This window comes from Phalaenopsis equestris, unplaced genomic scaffold, assembly GCF_001263595.1.
Source record: "Phalaenopsis equestris unplaced genomic scaffold, ASM126359v1 Scaffold001123, whole genome shotgun sequence".
Lineage (NCBI taxonomy): Eukaryota > Viridiplantae > Streptophyta > Magnoliopsida > Asparagales > Orchidaceae > Phalaenopsis > Phalaenopsis equestris.
The window spans coordinates 109,620-128,109 of NW_018165562.1; the positions used below are offsets into that span (position 1 = coordinate 109,620).

Sequence of the window (18,490 nt, forward strand, 5' to 3'; positions counted from 1 at the left end):
TAGTCTAATCCTCTACTCAACCAAACCTAGGGGCTCTAGGAAGAAGACGCGAGAGTTTAAGGAGTTATAAGGCTACCGTGATTGTTCGACGTTCAGCGGTCATTGCTCGACGTCGGACTGTGCTCAAGAAGAAGCTCTCCTAATGGCTGGAGAGACTGTCAAAGTTTCCTAGCTCTGGCGTAGGCTCTTTTCCGAAGAATGATGAAGCTTTCCCCATGAGGAGGTTTTGACGACGTCAAGAACTCCGACTAAGGTTCATCTCCCTAGAAGGACAAAGCTCTCCTTAAGAAGGAGATTCCAGCAAGGCTATGAGCAAGAAACCTTCTCTTCTCTCTGTTTTCTATGGCAAAATGTAAGAAGAAGAAGATGCATGAGAAGTTGAGAAAATGATGGAGGATAAGAACAAGTAGAAGAAGAAGAAAAAAATAGAAGGAAAATTTTTCAAATCCTCAAACTCATCTACAAGACCTCTCCTCCCAGCAGCACACTGGCTTCTCTAAACTCTCCTTTTCTCCAAGCAAATCTCCAAATGACCTCCTCTTCCCCAAATGGCCGGCTCTCTAATTATCACCAGCAAAAGGGATTTATCCCATGGTTAATGAGGAAGAAATGACCCCCTTACCTCATATGGGAACATCCCGGGCGAGCGTAGGTGCCAAAAATATCCTAAGACCAGTCTATGGCCAATTTTCGGTGATTAGGCGGCATCTTGCCGGAAAAACAGGGACCACCTCACGAAATGCATTCTGGTAGCATGGCTACACCATGGTTAACACGTACTTCTCTAAACTCTCCTTTTCTCCAAGCAAATCTCCAAATGACCTCCTCTTCCCCAAATGGCCGGCTCTCTAATTATCACCAGCAAAAGGGATTTATCCCATGGTTAATGGGGAAGAAATGACCCCCTTACCTCATATGGGAACATCCCGGGCGAGCGTAGGTGCCAAAAATATCCTAAGACCAGTCTATGGCCAATTTTCGGTGATTAGGCGGCATCTTGCCGGAAAAACAGGGACCACCTCACGAAATGCATTCTGGTAGCATGGCTACACCATGGTTACAACGTAGCCATAAGCGCCGCAAACGGGCTAGTGGCGTGGCCATGCCTGAAGGGTGGCATAATTACACCACTCACACTGTTCGGTCGGAGTGACTACGCCGACCTGGGGGTTACTTAATTATAAAAAATAAATGAACGTAAGAAAAATATAATATCTCCTCTGGTGTCTTAATTGGTCAACGAGTCATTGATCAATGAACTTTTATGATCATTTAAATCAAAATTTGAAAGTTATGGGGGTAGAAACCCTAGGGACATTTCGAGAATTTTACATCTTAACCCTAATTAATATTTAGGATAAACCAAAGGGAGGCACATTAAATCATGATGATTAATTTTCTAAAATGATTGAAACAAAAGGGTAATTGGGTAGCAACTCATTCAAATCATTTTCTACAAAAGTGATAAAATTGGAATTATTTGAATTGTTATAAATTGGAAGAAATGAGAGATTGGATGATTCAAAAGTGAGGGGTTTGAATTAGAAAACTCATAATTAATCAATTTAAACTCTCAACTAATGGAGAAACAAAATTCAATTCTTTTCAATCAAGATCAAGCACTTTTAGAAAACTTTCCAAAATTACAAGTTTACCCTAGGCCTTAAGAGCTTAGTACTGAATTAGGTTTGATCAAATATCACTTGAGGAGTAGTTAAGAAGAAAATATAAATGAACTTGATACATTTGAAAACAGTACAAGCTCAAACCCAATCGAGGGGCAAGAGTGTAAAATTTCACAAACTTTATAAGCACATCCCCAGGGGAGTCTATTCACGTAACTCTCCATTAAACATTGAAATCAATCAAGACATAAAATACTTAGCACAATTTAAAATATAATAATTCAACATGGAATGATCAATTTAACAAACTAGTAAGACCAAAGTGAACTTAAGATAATCCAAGAGGTTCTAAGGTTGTTTAGAGTTGCTCTCTCGATTACTTTAATTTATTGAAGAAAATCATCGTCAAACATAAGGATACACCAAGATATGATTCAAGACGATTATCATCAAAAGGACGAGCTAGCTAGGCCACCTTTGCTAGGACAATTATCGAAGGAGGTCATCACGACTAACAAGGACATAAACTAATCCCTTATTAACGATATCACCCAACGCTCGGGGGCTCGATCTTTTTCATCTTATATAATAAGAACATGTGTCATATCGACAACACATGACTCACACATCACTGTCATTCCCTGAAATCTGGTAAGTCAGAGAACCTCCAATGATCCACATTTATCCCAACTTCATTAAGATCGAATATTTAATATATATATCAGCCATGCAATATATTTACATCAATGCCATTCACGTACACATATAGAAGCTGTGTTGTGGGCCATCGTCTCACGTGAAAGCAACGTAGCCAGTCCTCTTTTCAGTGTTAGGGTTTCTCCTGACCTTTGGAGCACGTGAACCAATCTCCTCTCTTCCTTTCCTCCATCATTCCCAAACTCAGACCCATCCTGCTAATAACTGCGTGGCTTGCCTGCATGCAAGTGCGATTAGGGCTGTTAATTTGGCTTGTTGTTCATGAACAGCTCGTGTTCGGATCTTTAAGTAGCTCGTGTTCGGCTCGTTCGTTATGCCTAATGAGCTGAACACGAACAAATTTTTAAGCTCGAAATGTAAATGAGCCGAACACGAACAATATCGAGTAAATCGAGTCGAACACGAACATGCTGTTCACGAGCCGATTTCGAACTACGAGTTATTCGAACGAGCCGAACACGAGCCAAGCCTGATCTCGCTCACGCTAGACTCAATTAAGCTCGACTCATTTACAACCCTAAGTGCGATGCAATCTCATCTGTATTTTTCCTTATAATTCCTTTTTTTATACTTATTCAATCATATCTTCAACATGTAAAATTCGATAAATCCGGATTTACGAAAATCTGGGTGAAACGAAGGTGTATGTGGGCGATGATGGCATAAATCTGCTTCACAATCGGATTTACTAAATTCAGATTCAAACAACAACAACAACAAAGCCTTAATCCCAGATAGTGGGGTCGGCAACACGAATCATTTTTCTCCATCGCATCCTAGCTAGTGTTATATTTTCATTTAGTTCTAATAAATCCTGCTTTGAACGCGAGAAAAAAAAAACACGTAAACAATGAAGAGTCGATTTAAAGGAGCTTTGGATTTATTTTTTATTTTTTTGATGTTTAGCTGAATTTAAGTTAAATTCATGACATAATTATGATAAAAGCATACTAATGATGGTATATATGTAAAAATTTAAATTAAGAAGTTTAATATGTGTAAAAACTTAGGCATTGAATGGTATGAATATATAACTTTTATATAAAATAAAATTTATCATTCTATATAATTTCTTATACTGAAAATAAATATTGAAAATATATCTCTTGTTGCTGCCATGATTCTATGTAAGAAATTATGAGAGCCAATAGAGAAATTATGAGAGCCAATAGTTGCAGGGCAATGCGGAGTCGGATTTTTGCAGTTTGAGTCCCATCAAATGGGATTTTGCATCTGTTGCCTTTTTTCTTTTTGGTTTCCAATGCCAAAATGGAAGTCTTCACGTAGGGCTGTAAATGAACCAATGCACTTGTGAACAACTCGAACTCGGCTCCATTAAAACTCGATTATATTCATTCAAATTAGTAAATTGACAAGCTTGAATAATTTTTAAAAGCTCGAAACTTAAATGAACTTCATTGAGTGTTTTTCCTTGACAATCTCGGCTTCAGCAAGGATAAAATATTTGTATTTTTTATTTGATATGAAATATTTAGGTGGTATAATTATAAAAACTTAAAATTTAGCTTTAAATATGCAAATACATGGAATATATATATATATATATCATATCATAGATTAAGGAATGCATAGAACGTCCCTACAATTTTTCCTGACAATATAAGCGCTCAAATTCAATTCTTTACTATTTTCAAACAAAAATTAGGGTTGATAACTATCTGATATTAAGTTATCAGCTCAAATGAAGTGAATTTGATATTATAGTCGATTTAGAACCAGCTCAGCTCTAAATTGAATCAAGCTCGAAACCTAATGAGTTGGCTCAAATTGAGCCATTCAAATCCGTTTCAGCTCAAAATCACCTCATTCTGACTCGAAATAGAAACTACGCGTCTCAAATTTAGTTCTTTAGACCTGTTCCAGCTCGAAATAAGCTCGAAATCAGCTCATGACGAGTTATATTTAATTTTATTTAGCATTATAAATATAATTTTTTATTAAATAATTAATACTTGAATCAAATTTCTAGCGATCAAGGAGCTAAATTCACCACCTCTTTACCATCATTTTTGATAAAGATGAAATTTTTATGGAGATGGAAGAGGAGAAAGTAACCTTCAACATCGGCAATCGAACCAGAACAAATTGAAGAAGAAGATCCAGCTCGATCACCTATCCCCCAACTCCTCCCTCCTCGCTCCTCCCCTCGTCTTTTCTCCTCGCTGCAACTTTCTGCCGCTTAAAAATCTCACCTTTATCTCAATCATGGTCCCAGGAAGAGGAGCCCGATATCCCCAAATCGGCAGACCTTTAACAGGGCAGTAAGAAGAAGGATGATGGAAGAAGAAGAAGAACCCAACTGGTTCATTCGATCGCAGGATTTACCTCGCCCTGAGGAACTGATACCACTTTCCCAATCTCTAATAACTCCCCACCCGTCCCTCGCCTTCGTCTTCCCATCTGCAAACCCTAGATCGTCGACGCGGTGGCTCACCTTGTGATAAAAAACGCTGTTCCAAAGACTATAATGCAGCTGATGAGCTGTTTATGCAAATCATGGCTCCCCACTGCTCCACCATCATCAAAACATGGCTGCTTTGGCTCAACAGCATCTGTACCAGCAGAGTTCAATGGAGCATTTTGGTTTTGATAGCGGATTTCAGAGCGTGCTCCACCAAGTTCTTATGGAGAAGAGATTGATTCAGGGTCAGGAGGAGTAAGGAGAGTTCACAGTCTATTTACCTCTAGCAGTGAAGATTGAGATGGAGAATTCCTTTCTTCATGGCCTGTTAGTTCTGATTTCTGATTTGAATTTCACTCTTATCCTACTGTAAGCTGCTTTCTTTGTTGGTTCTTACAGAAAATTTCAGTATTTTTTATAATTGTTGTCTGGTTTCATGTCATGGATGTGAAAAGTGGAGGGTTGCGTTTGGTAGTTGACAGTCAGCATAGAATTATATAGTTTCAACATGTAAATTTCACATCTTTGTAGTGCGAAAATAGAATTGGTGGGTGTGAACTTGGAATTAAAGCTTGAGTCATTACTAGTTGCTAAAGACTATGTTTATGACATCCATAGGACTTTTTTGTTTTAATCTTTTGGCTTATCAATTTACAAAAATATCTCGATCAATTTGTTATTATATTATTATGTTGCATAAATGCAAAGGAATGTAATAGAAAGAGAAGGGAGAAAGAGATGGTGGATCAAAGAGGAAAGAAGAGGGAGAACTTGAAAAACAACATAAAATGACTATATTGTCTATGAGAATTAAGTATAAAGACGAGTACAAAAAAATGCAATTGAAGATACTAAAAATACAAAGGCATGAAACATATTCATGTTTATTCCGCGTCAATTTTCTCATGGTGCAAATAGCTCAGAGTCGAAGCGTTCGAATGTTTTTAGACGAAGTTTTGAAAAGACTTCTATTGTAGTTTTTGAGCAATGAAATGTATTTTATTGGAGATAATTCTAAAGAAGAAGGGATGGGGGATGAAAGAATTCGAACTAACAATAGTGGTGTTTGGCACACAATGTTAGTAGGATTTACGTTACGATTTAATATAAATCTGCCAAATTCAAAAATGAAAAAAATAAATCTTAAATTCCGTCGCCTATTAAATTTGATATTTCATTCATTTTGAAGTAAATTCTGGATTTATTAAATTGATTTGTAAAACCTCTCGAAACGATCAAATGCCTATAACAAGGTGATCTTGATTCCTTAATCCTGAATTAAATTACATGAAATTTTGGCAATTATGAAGTAGAATTGTTGGGTAGATGTGTAAATAATCCATACTAATTTATTGTTTTATTTTTTTAAATTTTTGCTCCTCATAAGTGTAATTATGGTTTTAGGTTTTAATGGAAAAGCTTTTATTAGGGTTAGGTTTTTGTTTATTTTTGAAGAGGGTGATGGGTGATTTTCTACTGTTTTGTAAGCTCTGAAATGATGGCTTAGCTATCTAGCAAATATCCTTGCAGGGTTAGAAGTGTGAATAAATTAATTTTGAATAATTTATGTCTTATTTTGACTAACTTCTTATGCAATGTCCTTTTGTTTAATTAAGTATTATCTTATGATTAATAAGTGCTTAATGATTGCTAAATCATATTCAATAAAGTTTTTGTCATTTGGGAAAAGAGTTGAGACAATAATGCAAAACATGATTGTTCATGATGAACTTTGCTCGGGGAAATTTGTGTCAGGGTTAGAATTGTGAATCTACCTTGACTGTTGGTGTAAATTTCAAAACGAGCAGGGCTGGGATGTAATGTTCTTAAGGTCCGTTTCGGGCAGCTATAAACTGGGATGTAATGTTCGCCGTACTGTTTGGTTCGCGTGTTTCACTAGCTTATCCGAAACTGCGTTTGGGTTTTTATACTAAAAACAGGTCGCGGGTCAACCCCTACGACCGGCCCGCGGGCCGCGTTTCAGGATAACCAGTTTATCCTGAAACGCACAATCTGCCCCAAACGGACCCTTAGTCTTAAATTTTGAGATGCAGACAAATCATATTACCTATTCTGCAAATTCTGAAGAGATGCATGTTTGGGGCAGCTTATAAGTACGGGAAGCGGCGTACTGTTTGGTTCGCCCGTTTCGCCAGCTTATCCGAAACCACGTTTGGGTTTTTACACTAAACGCAGGCCGCGGGCTGCGTTTCAAAATAAACAGCTTATCCTGAAACGCACAAACTGCACAACGTGGGCAATAAAATGTCGCCCCATTTTGGCTTTTACATGCATGAAACCCACTACTTATGCATTTACATATCCAACCCCTAAACTTTACTTTTTACATTTCTATCACCCAAATCTTACATATCACATAAAATAAATACTATGTTAACTTTTATAATTTGAAAAAAAAAACATTTTCATGCATAAAATGATAATTATGTAAAATTAAAAATTTAGAGCTTAGATATGTAAAAACTTAGAATGGAAAGGCATGCATGTGAATCTTCCATGAAAATTCCATTCATTCATTACATATAAATTAATTATTTTCATAAATAAAATGAATACTAATGATGATAACCAATACACAATAAATAAATAATCAAGGATGAATATATGCTGACATACAATCTATCAAACAAACAGTTATCAGTGGTAGAAACTAGTAATTTACATGTCTTTCAGAAGTACCTGCTTACAATGCTTTTTTTTGGGTAGAGATGTGAAAACTAAGAAGAACAGATCTGTTGAGACATTCCTGCAACTTCTAGCTGTTCTGCAAATGATCAATGCTCAATGGTTGCTGGTAAAGTGGAGCCTGCACAAAGAACAAATTATCATCAGAAATAAATAGGAAAATTTACATATCCAAACACCTAAATTCCAATTTTTTACATACAGGACACTTTACATATGCATGAAAAAGTGAATTTTACTTTATAGAAGTTAAAATGGAAGCATTTTTTTATAATATATGAAAGATTGGGATTGCCATAAATGAAAAAAAAGCAAAATTTAAATATTAAAAATGTAAATGCATTGGTATTGGGTAGCATTCATGATGAAACAAAGAATTTGATTCAAGTTCAAAAAACAAAAAGGAAGATTTACATACAGACCCACTTGATTCCTATGTTTTACATATCTACACATAAACCTCTCGTTCTCTCTATCACTTACTAAGAGGTGTACTGGTGTATTAATGGTGTACTTCACAGTAAAAATGATATTTTTTATATGATACTGTTGAAAGATCTCGAAAATACTAATTATTAAATTTCATATTTTTTATAATTCTATATTTAGAGGATTATAAATTATATGAGAGATCTTGAGAATTTGTATTTATTTCTCTCATTAAATTAGAGAGAACAGCTGTCTCTTATATTTTGTTATTATTCATTTTCTTTTCTACTGTATTCTGTTTTTATTGTTTTATTTATCAGTAAATCTTGTAATGGGTATTTATATCCCTCTTTTCATCAATAAAATCAAATCTTCTCATATCTTTTCAGATATGAAAAGACATGTGGTAAAAATATAAAATTAGAGGGCATTTACATAGATACCACCGAATTACTATGGATATGTGCGAGCTCACGCGCACACACACACTTATATATAAATATATATATATTTTACATTTTACCTTTATATCACTTAAATGTTACATATCAAATAATATAAAAAAACAATTTTAACTTTTAAAAAGTAAAATACACCATTACATGCATAGGTAAGATACCACAATAAAAAAAATGAAAAATTGAAGTTTAGGTGTTCGATATGTGAATACACAAGAATTGAGTGGCATGTATGTAAATCTTCCAAATAAAGTAGATATTAGATACTAGATATGTAAGTATATAGGAATTGGGTGGTATGTATATAAAAAAGAGGCGCCTTTATGAGTTATGGTAATGAGTGAGGTTTCTCACCTGAAATACTGCATTCCTGAGGTGTTCATATGACTGCGAATACATCATAGCAGGTGTAGGCCACTGCATATAAAAGGCACCAAAACTACTGAGAGTGGGAGGAACTTGAGGCCTAAAAGCCAGCTGAGAAAAGCCTCCATCATACATCACCGGCGACGGCTGCCGAACATTCGAAGCTCCCCCGGAAATATTATGGCAAGGCGCAAAACCCGAGACATACCTGAAACATGAAGGCATTACTCCATTTGAGAACAGATTAATTAGATGTCGAGCTCGAGTCAAGGGAGTTCGAGCTCAAGCTTACTTCTACCAATTCGAACCGATTTGTTTGTCATGAAAGAGATGACAATTTTAATTAAAGGTAGTGTTAGAATAAATGGGTGCATTTGCATATCACATAACTTTCGTATTTACACACATAGCACTCAAAATTTTTAATATCATATCAAAAATAACACAATTATTTTTTTTCTTTTTCTACTGAAATACAACTTTTAATGATAGATTTAAAACACCAAAGTATTATATATGTAAATATGAGTGTTTAGGTGTAAGATCCGTAAATACGTAAGGATTTTGCTGTGTAAATTTTCCTAGAATAAAATAACAAATAGAAAAGAAAAGGAGATATTTAATAAAAAATTATTCGTAATATGGTGTCACAACATCAAATTCTTTAATATTTTTAATAATTTAAAAATAAAACCTTGAATTTTAATATATATATATATACTATGATTTGATTGCATGACCCTTAGAGGTTGGGTTGAGTAAGCCGAGTCAAACTCTAAGTTCTCCTTGACTTGAGTTTTAGTTCATTTAATTTTATCGAGTTTAAGTACGAGCTCGAGCTTATGTCTATAGATTTTGAGTTGGCTCACCAACCAACATATTTAGTATAAAAAGAGAGAATAATCTTAATTTAAGTCATTGTTATGACAAAATAAATAATTATAAGAAAAAACATGAAAAATCACTTAATAGAAAACAGAAAATATTATTTTTAAGTATTTTCTTAACTTTTTTGAGATAAATCTTCAAATTTAATATATTTTGAATATATTGTGCATTAATATATTTTTAAACATTCAGACTTACGAGCTAACGAATTTAGTCGAGGCTAGCTTGAGCTTGGCTTGTTAGCTCACCGAGCTAAGCTCCCGAGCCACCTATCAAGCCAAGCCCAAGGAAGCCCATTTTAGTCTGCTTAACTAAGTTACACCCGTGGTACCTATCATAACTCCGATCATAATCAGGATCACTTCGATCTTTTTCTCGATCCCTGAAGATTGCAATTCTCGAAGCAGCATCCTTGCTTTCCTTCTCATCTCCTCCAACATAAGGGCCATTTCCTATAGTAGCAGGATCAGGAGAGCAGCTGAAAATACGGGCTCGAGCTTTATCGTATTCCTCCATTCGCTCTTCAACTGTCTTCATCGAGTTTGTGTTACCCGATTCTGATGCATCGTGTAGAGAAGCTTCGCTCGGTCTGCGTCGGACAAAGATTTTAATTTGTTCGGGTTTTTCATTTTCATGCTGTTTTAAGGGTATATCCGACAAAAAAATATGCGGATATCCGCTCTCGGGAGTTTTTCTGACAACTATTCTGCTCCCAAAACCATCTGTAATATTGTCAACTGACATTGTTTGTAGGCCGTAGTGCTGAGCGACACGGTGCGCAGCACACCGGAGGTATGAGGTGGGGAAGGGCTGGAATTCAAATTGGTGTTGATCTTTGTTCTGCATGAACTGCTTAATTTCGAGCTCCATTCGCAAAACTGCATTGAAAAACATTCATTATGAGGTGGTGGAAAAAGGAAAAACGGAAGATTTACATGCATACCACTCAGTTCCTATGTATTTACATGTCTAACACCAAAATTTCAATTTATTGGTACATGCTATCATACCTATACATGAAAAGATGTACCTTCATTTTTTAAAGTTTAGAATGGCGGTATTTATGAAGTGATATGAAGGATTTGGGTGATATAAATGTTAAAAAGCAAAGTTTAGGTGTTTGATATGTAAATACATGAGAATTGGGTTGTCTGTATGTAAATGCCCCGGAAGTAACTCCCAGAATTTAGCTTTATGAGCATTGGCAATGCAGTGTTTTGGTCTCAGATAGTTCAATTGGTCAATAATTCGAGAGTAATTGCAAATATGTTGCATTATACATCAAATATGTATGTTGATGATGACATTACCATTAAAAGCATATCTAACACATAAGCTTTAATTTTTAGGTACAAGCCACCTTACTTATGCATAAAAGGGTATATTTCACTTTTTCAAGTTAAAATAGTGATATATTTAATGTGATATGAAAGATTAGGGGTGGCATATATGAAAATAAATATTTTCATTTTTATAGTTTCATTTTATTTCGTTATTTTCAAATATTTTCAGATTTTTTGGGTTCATTCAGCCTGAAATTAATGTCAATAAATGGTTTCCAAGTTGGCATATGTTGGGACCTCTCTAGGACTGAAATTCAAATCCTTTATATTGTAATAGTTTTGGTTTACTTAGAAGCTTGATGAAAATTCACAACATTCATGAATTTGTGAGGTTTTTCTTTTTTTCTTATTTTCGTGATAAGGCTTTTTGAACATATCAAATTAATTCTCGTGGTGTTCAAACAACTAACTTATAATCTTGATTTTTCGAGTGTTCTTGAGATTCTAGGTGCGGCATCTTCATATCCATTATTCTTGGTTCTTGTCTTACCAGGTAACGGATCTCAACAAACATGTGTCTTGTACATACTGGGATTCGATTCTAGATTTAGTGTTGTGTTTCGTCGGTTTGAATTTTGACATAAAAGAACTTAAGCGAGGATATCTTATATCAAAATTCAAGGAGAAAATTTTGAAGCCCTTGGATTTACATTGAGATGAGTACAAAGTATTCATGTATTGCAATTATCTCAAAGTAAAATCACAAATTTTATAATCCATAATGGTCAAATTTTTCTACAAATACAATTCCTTTCACAAGAGCAAAGTATTCCACAAAACATGAAGTATTGACACCAACAAGGCCATTTGATGGATCTTAATGCTCCAAAAGGAGCACCGAAACAAGCAATAAGGAAGCACATTAACAAACAAATCCCAAATTTTAAAGACAATTTATAATCATTATTATTATTTTTTATTTTTTTTTATGTTTTGTTTTGAAACAAAATAAGTCTACAAATTTGATTAAGATATGGTTGTTTTTAAAAACCCTTAACGACACCTAAAAATTATTTTAAGGGTTTTCAAAAGCATATTGACTTGTTTTTAGTAGTAAAACACAAAAATACATGAAAAGCACACTGAACAAACATATTTTTAAAAATAAAAGAGAAAAAAATAATAATAAAATTTAAATTGATCATAAAAAAACACCTTAAAGTCAACATAATAACCAGAACAAAATCCCTTTGTTTCTCCCCAAACATGTCAATGAGTGAATCAGTCAAACATAGCTGATTTCACTCACACTACATAAACTAGCATGAGTAATATCAATTTATTGTAACTTGATCCAATCAAACAAGAAAAACTAATTTTTTAGTCTTCTTAACTAAATGGAATTACTATCATGGTTTTTGAAGTAAATTGAAATGTGGAGTTTAGAAAACAAAGTTCAGAGAAAAAGTTCAATCTATCTCAACCAACACAAATAATAGGATGATTTACATACATACCACTCAATTCATGTATTTACATATCTAACACCTAAACTTCACTTTTTACATACATGCCACCTTTCATATAAAAGATTTAGGTGGTATAAATGCAAAAAGAAAAGTTTAGGCATTAGACATGTAAATACAATGGAATTTGGCGGCATGCATGCAAATGTTCTTGTATAGTAACCTAGATAAGGGATAATGAGAGAGAGAGAGAAAACCCTCATATGCCCCTAGAATATGATGATAATAGCGTCATATAAATTTCACAAAATCACAAGAAAGCAGGAGAATTTCAGCCCAACCCCAGGGAAGGAGAGAAAATTTTGCTAAAACTAGCAAGCAAAACAGATTAGAAGATTTACATACATGCCACTCAATTCCTAAGTATTTACATACCTAACACCTGAGGTTCAGTTCATACCTAACACCTAAGGTTCAGTTTGTACTTAACACCTAACCTATGCATGAAATAGAGTACTTCCCTTTTTAAAACTTAAAATGGCGTTATTTTTTATTTGTTATTAAAATTTTCGGTGGTATAAATGTAAAAAACAAAGTCTATGTGTTATATATGTAAAAACATAGGAATTGGGTGGTATGTATGTAAATGCCGCAAAAAATTATTTACCAAATAGAGATGAATTCAAAACACTTCATATTTGTTTGCTTTTGCCGGTCAACCGAGATAGTTGGATTAATAAAGAAATTTGAGTGAAATAGATCAAGGTGTTGATTTGTGCGGCTGTGCCCCTCCAATTTTGTTGTTGTAGTGCTATCAAAGGTGGACGCTTTCATCATTGGATTTGATTTGATTAGATTTTTTTTTTCTTTTTTGGATTCAGCTATCACAACACATTCAAACTATTTCTTAGTCTTAATCAAGCATTTTGGACAAAATTGATAAATGAAGCTTAAAAAAATAAGAGATGTAATTGAAATTAATAAAAGGCTTCACCCAATACAAATAATAGGCTAACTAAGGGAAAATAATGCATAGAGATTAACACTTGCAAGGATATGATTAAATTATTATTGGGGCATTTTCTTACACAACACACAATTCTTATGCATTACATAGTAACACCCAAATTTTAATATTTACATGCAGAGCACTCAAATCTTTAATATCACATAAAAAATATCACTATCACAATTTAAGAATGAAATTCAAATTTCCATACGTAAGTTTATTACACCAGGGTGTTATAAAAGTAAATATAAAAGTATAAGTTAGATATGTAAATATAATAAGAATTGTGTGGAATATATGTAAACTTCTTGTCATTGTTTATTAAAGTTTCACACAATCACAATGAAGCTTGTGAATTTTGATCAACCATAGAAAAGAAGGAATGGGTAAACCAAGCAATCACAAGCAATTATTTAATAACTACAAAGGGATTAGGGTTCCCTCCATACTTAAAAAGAGTTTATAGAAGGTACTTTTTTTTCTTTTAAAGGCTCCCACATCCTTAAACTCTTGATCACTTTATTTGAAGGGGGGTGAGAGAGATGAGTTATCTCAATTTTGATAGAGTAGGGATAGAAAAAGATGTTGAAAATGTAGATCATTTACGTGATTTTTGCCTCATGACAAATAAATGTTGAGCACTCTATATATTCAAATTCCTCAAAAGCTTTGTAAGTGCATTAGCAATGAAAAAAACAAAGATAATGGAAGGGATAAGTGTGACTAGGTACTTGGCTTGGTATAATTATAAGTTGTTCATGTTCAGCTTGAGCTTGTGTCGAGCTTTCATATATAATTCAAGCTTGATTTTTTTAACTTTTTCTATGTTTAAACTTGATTTGTACTTAATTGTTTATGACAAGTGAACGGATATTTAAATGAGCTAATAAACAAGCTAAAAATTTAAACGAGTGTCTAAATTTTCATATAAAAAAGTCAATAAATAAATTTACAAATTTGATCCCACCTACTAATTTATTAACTATAAACTCTGAAAAAATGAAAGGCGAGTCATGAATCATGATCATATGGGACATAATCACTCATATTTTAGCATGATCATACTTCAAGGTTTGCACCAAATTCCCATATTAAGACGTAGTTCTTGGTTTACCCATAGTTATATGCACTTGTCCCTTTTTTTAATAATTTTGCAGATATTTTTTATATTGAATTGTAGCAACATCCTTATTTTTAATCATATATAACTTAAAATGATTGCATTGTACTTTCTTAACGCCACTTTTTAATCAAGCAGAATTTATGAGCAAAATGGAAAAGAGAGATATACAAGAGATTAAAGTTTCAGAGATCCTTGCACAGCGCTATCTCGTCTTTGCCTTCGATGAGCAACTCAAGGTTTTTTTATGTTTCAGGCAAAATAATGAGACGAAATTGTGAGAGGACAGAGGAAAAGTGAGTTCTGTGGGAATTTAAAGTTAATTTTAACAAACATTTCATACATACAATGTAAGTCTTATGTAAACTTTAATAAAATAATTATATAATTAATAATTAATTAAAAATATTAATGATATAATAATATATTACTATTAAATCTATAATTAATTAAATTTTATTTAAATAACATATTATATATTATACGAGTTATCATCGAACTTAATATTGAGTATTTAATAAGTTAATTGTTTAAAAACAAACGAGTTTGTTCGTGAACATAAATGAACAAGTTCGACTATGTTCATGTTTAATTAATTTAAGCTTCGAGCTTTTAAAAATTGTTCTAGATTATTTATTTACTAATTTGAACGAATATGATCAAATATCAAATGAGTCGAGTCCAACTTTTTCATCGAGTACATTGGTTCATCTACAACCCTAAGTGTGATAAAGCTTATTGATATTGACAAAATAGGGAAACATAAGAGAGAACAAATAAAAAAAGGAAGTACAAATGAGCGTGTAAAGAATTTTAAACTCTTGTTAGTCATCCATAAATGAAGTGATGATATCTAGCAACATCTAATCAGTTACAAAAACATAATTCTTTTTCAAATATCAAAATTAAAATTAAATAATTGACTTTACTGATTCATCATCATTTCAATAAATTATCATTTAAATTTAAAAGTTGTTAAAAACATCCTATGAATGAAAGTTCTTACATAATACTGAAATTTCGTTTAAGTTTGCTTGCATCCATAAAAGCTAATCACAGGACTCGAGGTACGCCATTCCCTAGCATTTCTAGTAGAAACAAAAGATGAAAAATCAAAGAAAAACTTGAAAGCATTCCTAAGAAAATAATCTTGATAGGAACCATACGACTCAATATATTGCTGAAGAACAAGCTCATTTCTGACTAAAAACTTATTCGAATTCAAAGATTCAAGGAATTTATAGCAAGAAATAACTTTCAATTCTCCATTCATGAAGTTCTCAATAAAGAGCATAGATGGCTTGATAATAAGTAGAGTCAAATCGGCTTCCTAAACAATTGCAATTTTCAATTAGCCCTTGCTTTTCGTCCTTGGTTGAACTTTAATATAAGAGCTCTTTTTCAAAGAACTAGAAACTCCGCTGAAAACATTTACTGACAAAATTTGAAGGTTTTGGTGAATTAATATCTCCTATACCTTTGATCTCGGCTCCATAACAAAAGATTTTGCATAAGCAGAACTTTTTTCATAAAATTAAAATAATATTCCTAAACAAGGTATGGTAAAATTGTATTAAAGAAGGATTTGAATAAGTTGAATTTGCAACGGCTATATGATCAACACTCATATTATTAAAAAATATTTTGGTTTCCAGGGTTTATCCATGTATTCACCTAAAAGCCCACTTGTTGAAAAATTAACTGCAAATGCTGCTAAAAAAATTTAAATAAACGACTTTAGACAAAACATTTTTTTCAAAAAAAAAAAAAATCCTTTCCTTTCACAAACAATTAAAAACAAACAATTAAAAAGAGACTGTAAAGTAAATAAATATTTGCAAATTTGCTTTGAGAAGGCGTCAATTCAGCAAGAAAAAACAGAACTTCTTGGCTTTTTTACTTATCTCAACAATCTCCACCTTTAATTTTTTCATTTACAACTTCTCCCCAAAGAGATGTTCTCTTGCTCTTTCATTATTCTATCTAATTTTTCATTCCTACATTCCTTTAGAATGCTACAAACAATTTCCTTGTTTCGAAGATTGAATTTTTCTTAAAAATATTGGCCATTTTTAAAGAAATAAATAGAGGAAGATGATGAAGGAATTCAACAACAATGAAATGATAGCCTTACTCACATATTTATAGACTCATGAAAATGCTAATGTATACCAAAAGATAAAACAAAAGTCAAAACAGACAAAAGATTCAATTTTTTTAAAAAGGGAAGAGATTATGATGATTATAAAGCTACTTTTCAACGTAACATTAAATAATTTAACAAAAAAATATTTTTATTCTCTTATTCTTTTTCTTTTCCGCCAATCAAGTCCACTATTACCACAAGCTAAGTTGGTGACTTCATTTAATGGATTGGCAATCTCAATCATTGAGCGGATGGTCTCATTCAAATTAGTCACTAGCTACTCTAATGTAATTATCTGTATTCAAATCATTGTTACATATTAGTTCTTATTTATGCACTCAATGTGTATCATTTTCTATAGCGCTAAAACCCCGATCAAAGTCTATAAATATGGGAGCAAGGGTAAGGCTTGAGAGAGGTAATAATTAAGCAATTATTTGTATCCAAGTCAATCTATTAAAAATCAGGAGCTTACCACTTTAATTTTGGATAACAGAGTTGAAAACAATTGAAGATGAAAACTTAAAGGGGCATTTACATTTACACCAGACAATTCCTATGCATGTCTAGCACTTAAAATTTACATTTTATATTTTACATTTATACCACCCCAAACTTCCGCATTACATAAAAAATATCACTATTTTAACTTTAAAAAGCAAAATACACCTCTTCATGCACGGGTAAGGTGAAATGCATGTGAAAAATAGGTATAGGTGTTAGAGATGTAAATACATAAGAATTGAGTGGTACGTATGTAAATCTTCCAAATTCATTATACCCAATCTCATTTCAAATCATTCAAAGAAATTTATCCAAAGCATAAATGAATTCATTGAAACAAAAAATTGGGATTTTTGGCTTTCCATGCTAGAAGTGGATATCATTGAGAAAGAACCTTCTCTTCATTAAAGATGAAACATGAGAAAAATTAAACCAACCTTTTACCCCAGAAATTATGATCATATTTATACTTTCGTATATTTATATTTTCATTTTAGTCCATCATAAAAATAAAAATAAAAACTAATTATGTATCCAAACATAATAAATTACATACAAAATTGATGAGATGCAGCATAAGCCATAATATTTAATCTTCGAGTAAATCCCAGTTTTAACAGGCTAAAATTTAAAAAATACATAATTATAATTAATATTTATTGATGAGCTCCCATTCATAAGTTTTCAATGCAATAATTGAGTAAAGAATATGACAAAATCAAACCTTCAAGTACAAAGAAATAAATAAATTGGGCAATTACATACAAACCACCCTAAACTTGCTATTTACAAAAACAACCACCCTCTTTCATCCATTTTTCAATTTCTCCCTCAAATATCAAAACTAAAGGTAAAATCCCAACCCATATCTTTCATTTTCATGAAATCCTCAATGGTGGCACGAGTAAATACATCGCTTCGGCAGTTTAAAAAAAATCACCTGGAGTGATTAATTTGTAAATATCAATGTTTCGAATGGTCTGTATGTAATTATCCACAGGCCACGAAAGAAACCCTAATCGAGCAACAGGGCAACCGAAAACGGAACAAAATCACGGAAAGGAGTAGAGAAGAACAAACCGGTGAGACGATGACGAGGGTTTTCAAGAGCCTCCAGGAGGAAAGGGTCGATCTGAGATAAAGCCGCAGTATCTTCGTCCCCTTTCCCAGAACCAATATCCTGCGCCTGCGAACAAGATAAGAAGCTCGGCCTAAACTCCATCGTTTCCAACCCTCTCTCCTTTTTCTCCTTCCTTCCGGCGACGGAAGAAGGGCTGAAAGGGACTAATGAATCCAGATCCCTCGCTCAGCTCGGTTCTTTATCCGTCGAAGGAAGAGCTCCTTTAATTTA

General features: G+C 33.1%; 1 protein-coding gene across 1 annotated transcript; it reads right to left on the reverse strand.

Moving 5' to 3' along the window:
* Positions 1-7,365: 7,365 nt before the first annotated feature.
* On the reverse strand, positions 7,366-18,447 carry LOC110033289 (R3H domain-containing protein 1-like). The gene is made up of 4 exons (XM_020737214.1): positions 18,220-18,447; positions 9,943-10,489; positions 8,712-8,931; positions 7,366-7,591 (listed from the first exon to the last, which is right to left on the reverse strand). Exons 1-4 carry the CDS (start codon positions 18,359-18,361, stop codon positions 7,541-7,543), a joined length of 960 nt encoding a protein of 319 aa, XP_020592873.1. The 5' UTR covers positions 18,362-18,447; the 3' UTR covers positions 7,366-7,540.
* Between the last annotated feature and the right edge of the window lie 43 nt (positions 18,448-18,490).

What these genes read in the sequence shown, in the direction of transcription:
- LOC110033289 (XM_020737214.1), bottom strand. Translation starts at nt 18,361, where the DNA reads ATGGAGTTTAGGCCGAGCTTCTTATCTTGTTCGCAGGCGCAGGATATT. An exon ending in CCCTCGTCATCGTCTCACCG is followed by an intron (nt 10,490 to 18,219) that starts GTTTGTTCTTCT and finishes TTTTCAATGCAG; the next exon opens with TTTTGCGAATGGAGCTCGAA. An exon ending in TCAGGAATGCAGTATTTCAG is followed by an intron (nt 7,592 to 8,711) that starts GTGAGAAACCTC and finishes TTCTTTGTGCAG; the next exon opens with GCTCCACTTTACCAGCAACC.